We start from the raw sequence: 6,586 nt of genomic DNA, 5'->3' as shown, positions 1-6,586 counted from the left end.
GCCATGCATAAGGAGAGCTTTAGAGCCCTCAATGATGAGGGAATAAAAATAGGGTGTGGAACTGCACGTTCTCACTCACAGGTGGGTGTTGAACAATGAGAACACATAGACACAGGGAGGGGAACATCACATAATCGAGTGTGTTGGGGTATGAAGGGATAGGGGAGGGATAGCTGGGATTGGGGAGGTTGGGGAGGGATAACATTGGGAGAAATGCCTGATGTAGGTGACGGGGGGATGGAAGCAGCAAAACACCATGGCATGTGTGTATCTATGGAACAATCCTGCCAGTTCTGCACATGTACCCCAGACCTTAAAGTACAATGTAAAAAATAGGGTGTGTAACTGGGTGTGAAATAGGAATAACATGAAAAGTAGGCCATGCCAACTGCATAAATGCTTCAAGATCAGTGATCCTGACCACTGTCCCAGTTTGGAGACTCAATTCTAGGCACAGCTCTTCAAATTCAGAAAACAACCATGACACTCTTCCGTAGTCAACTTCTGAAGAAATTTATCCATTGCCTTCCAGTTCCATTTAATAACTTTCATCTCCTATACTTCAAAGAAATAAAACAATAGGGAAGTCCATATATTGCCAAGAAAGGATAACCAGTGTATTTTATAAATAAACCACAAAGGACTTTTCTACTTTACTATTACCCATGAACTTGTTTTTGTTTACCCTCTACAGTGCGTATCATACAAATTCTTCATCATATCCCCAATGTCTGACATGGTGCTTAAGTCATAGCAGGGATTCTGTATTTGTTAAACTGAGCCTCTTTTATTCATTTATTTGACAAATGTTTACAGAGCTCCTGCTGTGGGTCATATTCTGCTTTAGAGGTTCAGGAAACAGTATAAACAAGAAAAACAAAGTGACTGTTCTTTTGTATCTTACAGAATGATGGAGCAGTGTGAACAGATAATCAACACATAGACAACAGAACAGACAGTTTCAGGTACAATAATTGGTACAGCTTCTGCACATACAATAATTGGTAAGAATGAGTGATCAAGAAAAGCCTTACTAGGAAGGTAACATCTGAGCTGTTTGTCAGATTTGTCAAACTTGTCAGATTTGATTGACAAGAAAGCAACTATGTAAAGACATGGGACCAAACCATCTCAGGGAGATGAAGCAGTAAGTGCAACATGAAGCAGGAAATAATTTTCCCTATTTAAAGAAAAGAAAGGATCCCAGAGTGGCTGCAGTGGGATGATCAGGGGGTAAAGTAGTAGGAAATGAAGCCTGAGAGATAAGAAGGGCCAGATCATGTAGGGTATATGGTAAGAAACTGATATTTTATTCTGAGTGAAACACGAAGTGCTTTTAATTATTATTATTTTGAGACAGAGTCTGGCTGTGTCTCCCACGCTGGAGTGCAGTGGCGCAACCTCAGCTCACTGCAAACTCCATCTCCTGGGTTCAAGCCATTCTCCTGCCTCAGGCTCCCGAGTAGCTGGGACTATAGGTGCCTGCCACCACACCTAGCTAATTTTTAGCATTTTTAGTAGAGACGGGGTTTCACCATGTTAGCCAGGCTGGTCTTCAACTCCTGACTTCAGGTGATACACACACATTGTCCTCCCAAAATGCTGGGATTACAGACGTGAGCCACTGAGCCCAGCCCATGAAGTGCTTTTAAGCAGGAGAGTGACATGGTAGGTTTTTACAAGATCTCTACGACTATTTGTTCCAAACAGAATAAAGTGGGGAGCAAAGGTAGAAGCAGAATCTAGCTATGAACCTTCATCAAAAGTAACAGATGAGGGAATAGGGAGATGCTGGGCAAAGAATACAAAATTTCAGTTAGAATAAGTTCAAGATCTCTACTCCATGTCATGGTTACTATAGTAAATAACAGTATGTTGTACACTTGAGAATTGCTAAGAGAGTAGATTTTATGTGGTCTCATCAGAAAAAGGTAAGTATGTGAGATAATACATATGTCAATTAGCTGATTTAGCCATTCTACAATGTATACATATATGAAAACACCATGTTCTATGCCATAAATCCATGCAATTTTTATTGGTCAATTTAAAAAAGAAAAAGAAAAAAAAGTAAGAGATGATGGTGGCCTGGATTTGGGTGGTACATCAAGGCTACACAAATGGTGAGACATGTATAGATATGAAACATATTGCAGAGGTAGAAGCTAAAAAAAATTTCAGAGGAATTGGATAAGATGGTAAATGAAGTGGAGGAAACAAGAATGATTTCTAGACTTTGTGCTTGTGCAGCTGGCAGAATGACTGGTGGTTGCCAGTTATTGATATGAAGAGAACCAGAAGTGGGGATGAGAGAGCCAATCCAGTGGAGGAGAATCAACAGTTCCTTTATGGCCATGTTAACCTTTCTGTTTAATATCCAAGTGAAGACATCATGTAGAAAACTCTTTTGATGATTTTATAAGTGCGATTCTCAGGTATGGAGCTCAAGTAGGAATTCAGGGCTGGAGATAGATTTTAAAAGTGGATGTCACTGACATCTACATAACACTTCAAATCAAGGGAATAGATGAGATAATGTGGAAAATGAGTACTGTGTAAATATAAAAGAGGAAAAAGTCCAAAGACAGAGCCATAGGCACACCCCTGTTTAGAAGTTGAAAGGCGAGGAAGAAGTAAAAATACACAGAGAAGGAGTGGCCAATTCATACAGTTTGGCTCTGTGTCTCCACCCAAACCTCATTTTAAATTGTACTCCCATAATTCTCACTTGATTGAGGGAGCGGCCTGGTGGAAGATAATTGAGTCATGGGGGCAGTTTCTCCCATACAGTTATCATGGTAGTGAATAATCTCATGAGAGTTGATGATTTGATAAGGGGAAACCCATTTCGCTTGGCTCTCAATCTCTCTTTTGCCTGCTGCGATGTAAGATGTGTCTCTCACTTTCCATCATGATTGTGAGGCTTCCCCAGCCATGTGGAACTGTAAGTCCAATTAAACCTTCTTTTTTTGTAAATTGCCCAGGCTCAGGTATGTCTTTACCAAAAGCGTGAAAGTGGACCAATACTCCAGTGAACCAGAAAAGAAACCTGGTGATTGTGCTGTCCCAGAAGCTGAGAGAAAAGTGTTTCAAAAAGGAGAGAGTGGTCACAGGTCCAATGTTTTTGAAGAGTCTAGAAGTGTGGAAAATTACTCAATTCACTCAAAATGAGGCAGTAATTCTCAACTCTCATCCAAACCAACTCTCTTTTCACCACACTTATCTGCCCCATGTATTATTTGTTCATGTATTTTCTAATCACTTGATTAAAATGAAGAGGTAAATATTTTGTTATAAAGAAAAAGAAAGATGAGTATAGTTAAAGGACCAAATAATTCATCAATGTGAAGGTTACCGGTATTCCTGACAAAAGTAGTCGTATTAGAATGGTAGGAGCTAAAGCCTCAGTGAAGTGGGTTGAAGAAAGAATGGGATGTGAGCCAGTGGAAACAGGGCCTATAAAATCATTTTAGTAAGCTTTTCTGTGAAGGAGGACACATAAATAGGGTAATACCTGGAGGTATCATGGGGTCAAAAAATTTAAGGTAAGAGATTATTACAGCATATTTACATATTTATGGGCATGACCCACTCAGATGTGTTGAGTTAAACCTTCTAAGTTAAACCTTAAAATATTACAGGTAATATTTTACAACCTCGGGGCCATGTTTCCCTTGGCAATATTTACCACATGCCTTTAAGTGCTTAAGATACAGAAATTTGCATTATTTCCCACATATGCTTCCATTAATTTTCATTTCCTTGGTCCACTTTTGCATAAATCTCAATCAGATTTTAAGTCTCAACCATATACAAACTTGTGAATGGAAAGAAACAAACTATCTGTGTATTAGAAGGTACTTCAAGAGTTCCTCTAATCATTAATCCCTCCCAGAAAATGACTAAAGTAAAGTGAGAGACCAAATTTTCCCACTCACAGCTAATTTTCAATGTGGCTAATTGAAAATCTATAAGTATGGCACAGGCTGAACAAATCAAACCTTTTTCCTTCTGTAAAAGGGTAGTAGTGCCCTGTGATGTTTTAGATTTGCCTCCTTTTACAGGATAGCCATGAGTTTGCAGTATTGTGCGCAGTCTTGTCAAGACAGCATCCAATTGGAACTTCTTTGACTTTTGGGATTCATCAGATTTATCCCTAATTGAGAAAAAGAAAACCTGTCAGGCTTACTAATGGCAAGGGTCAGGCATGGAATTCAGATGATGGAACAATAGAAGGTGAGAAGAGAGAAAAGGAGAAGTTAGTGTCAATATCTGAGCAAAAATCCAGTCCCTTGATTACCCATAGAGCAACAATAAGAATCATTATTAAAATAAGGAAATGAAAGCCAACTTCATCTCCCTTTGCTGTGGGGCCCTTGAGGGTAGGGACCATATCTGTCTCTTCATCTCTTCCAGAACAAAGCCCAGCACAGTAACTGGCACAGTGGCCTAAGAATTACATAAAGTAAGTCCAAATTAATTTGAATTTAATGCTGGGCCTTTGTTCCACCACATATTATTACCTGTTTTAACAAGAGCGTTTCTGATAAAATAAAATTTTTTCTAAATGGTCTATAATTACTCAAGAGGCTCTTCAAAGCCAATGCTGCTTTTCAGAAGACTGAACTGTAAAATGCTAATTGAGTTTTTGTTTAACTTTTAAAAACCACAGATCATACTGAAAACTTTTGACAAAAGCTTTCTCATCAGTGTACTTAAATTTATTTTAGAAGTTTGATATGAAAAAATAAGTTAATTTAATCTTCTCAAACATAAACGAATTTAAGCTGTAGGCAAGCCAAAGCTCAAAACATATCAGGGATTGTATACTTGTCAGTTATTTGTTAACCATTTATTTAGAGTCAGCTCTAGGCAGCCACTGGGCAAGGCATGGAGGACACAGTTTGAGGAAGAGGGCTGTTAGGTAAATAGGTAATGTGCTAAGTATTATAGAGTTGGGCTGAGGGTTATAAAGAAAACCACTGGAGAAACCACATTTTTTTAAATTGTATTTTAGGTTCTGGGGTACATATGCAGATCATGCAGGATTGTTGCATAGGTACATACATGGCAAGGTGGTTTGCTGCCTCCATTCCCCCGTCACCTATATCTGGCATTTCTCCCCGTGTTAACCCTCCCCAACCTCACCGCCCCTGCTGTCCCTCCCCTACCCCAACAACAGACCTCAGTGTATGATGCTCCTCTCTGTCTGTCCATATGTTCTTATTGTTCAATGCCCACCCATGAGTGAGAACATGTGGTGATTTTCTGTTCTTGTATCAGTTTGCTAAGAATGATGGTTTCCAGATTCATTCATGTCCCTACAAAGGACATGAACTCATCCTTTTTTATGGCTGCATAGTATTCCATGGTGTATATCTGCCACATTTTCTTTGTCCAGTCTATCACTGATGGGCATTTGGGTTTGTCCCAGGTCTTTGCTATTGTAAACAGTGCCACAATGAACATATGTGTGCATGTGTCTTTATAACAGAACGATTTATAATCCTTTCAGTATATACCCAGTAATGGGATTGCTGGATCAAATGGCATTTCTATTTCTAGATCCTTGAAGAATTGCCACACTGTCTTCCACAATGGTTGAACTAATTTACACTCCCAGCAACAGAACAGTATAAAAGTGTTCCTATTTCTCCACATCCTCTCTAGCATCTGTTTGTCTCCTGATTTTTTAAAATATATTTTATTGCGTTTTAGGTTTTGGGGTGCATGTGAAGAACATGCAAGATTGTTGCATAGGCACATACATGACAATGTGGTTTGCTGCCTTCCTCCCCTCACCTATATCTGACATTTCTCCCCATGTTATCCCTCCTCAACTCCCCACCCCCCGCTGTTCCTCCCCTAGTTCCCCACCACAGACCCCAGTGTGTGATGCTCCCTTCCCTGTGTCCACGTGTTCTCATTGTTCAACACCCACCTATGAGTGAGAACATGCGGTGTTTGTCTCCTGATTTTTTAATGATCGCCATCCTAAGGTGTGAGATGATATCTCAATGTGGTTTTGATTTGCATTTCTTTAACGACCAGTGATGATGAGCATTTTTTCATATGTTTGTGGGCCTCATAAGTGTCTGTTCATATTTCTCTGAGTGAGTTAGGCTTCCCTGAGGAAGTAGGATTTTGCTAGACGTGAAATGGGAACAGAGGACAAGGGAGAGGGCTTTGAGAAAAATGTCAGTCAATTATGAATGCATACCTCTTCTCTTTTTCTCGCTCATCTTCATTCATTATTCAGTGGTATAAGGAAGACTCCTGAAATCAAAGTGAAGAAACATTTTACTAAGAAATCAATCTACGATGAATCACGGTAAAGCAATAAGACTAATCAAAATTCTCAATTGCGTAACACTTTTCCCTCAAGGAATGCCTACTTCTTTTAAAGACAGAATTTCATTAAGCACCAATAACACTTTCGTATGTTTATGTAGATGTTGAAGACTTGCTTTGTTGTGTAATCCCCAATGAATATTTTTGACAATAACATTATAAATGAAGCATATATTTGTAAAAGTTACAAAAACATTCTGTGGTTACACCACTTCATCCAAAGAAACAAATATTT

The 6,586-nt window shown here is 39.1% G+C and overlaps 1 protein-coding gene across 1 annotated transcript in view; it reads right to left on the bottom strand.

Moving 5' to 3' along the window:
* The window catches only part of PASD1 (PAS domain containing repressor 1), a 66,418-nt gene extending 60,170 nt beyond the window's left edge, over positions 1-6,248 (bottom strand). The window contains exon 1 of the mRNA XM_017500885.2: positions 6,221-6,248. Coding sequence (XP_017356374.1) covers positions 6,221-6,248 — 28 coding nt within the window. The remainder of the gene's footprint in view (positions 1-6,220) is intronic.
* Between the last annotated feature and the right edge of the window lie 338 nt (positions 6,249-6,586).

This window comes from Cebus imitator, unplaced genomic scaffold (genome assembly GCF_001604975.1).
Source record: "Cebus imitator isolate Cc_AM_T3 unplaced genomic scaffold, Cebus_imitator-1.0 Scaffold273, whole genome shotgun sequence".
NCBI lineage: Eukaryota > Metazoa > Chordata > Mammalia > Primates > Cebidae > Cebus > Cebus imitator.
Note: the sequence above shows the minus strand (reverse complement) of the source record. Positions and strands in the feature narration are given on the sequence as shown.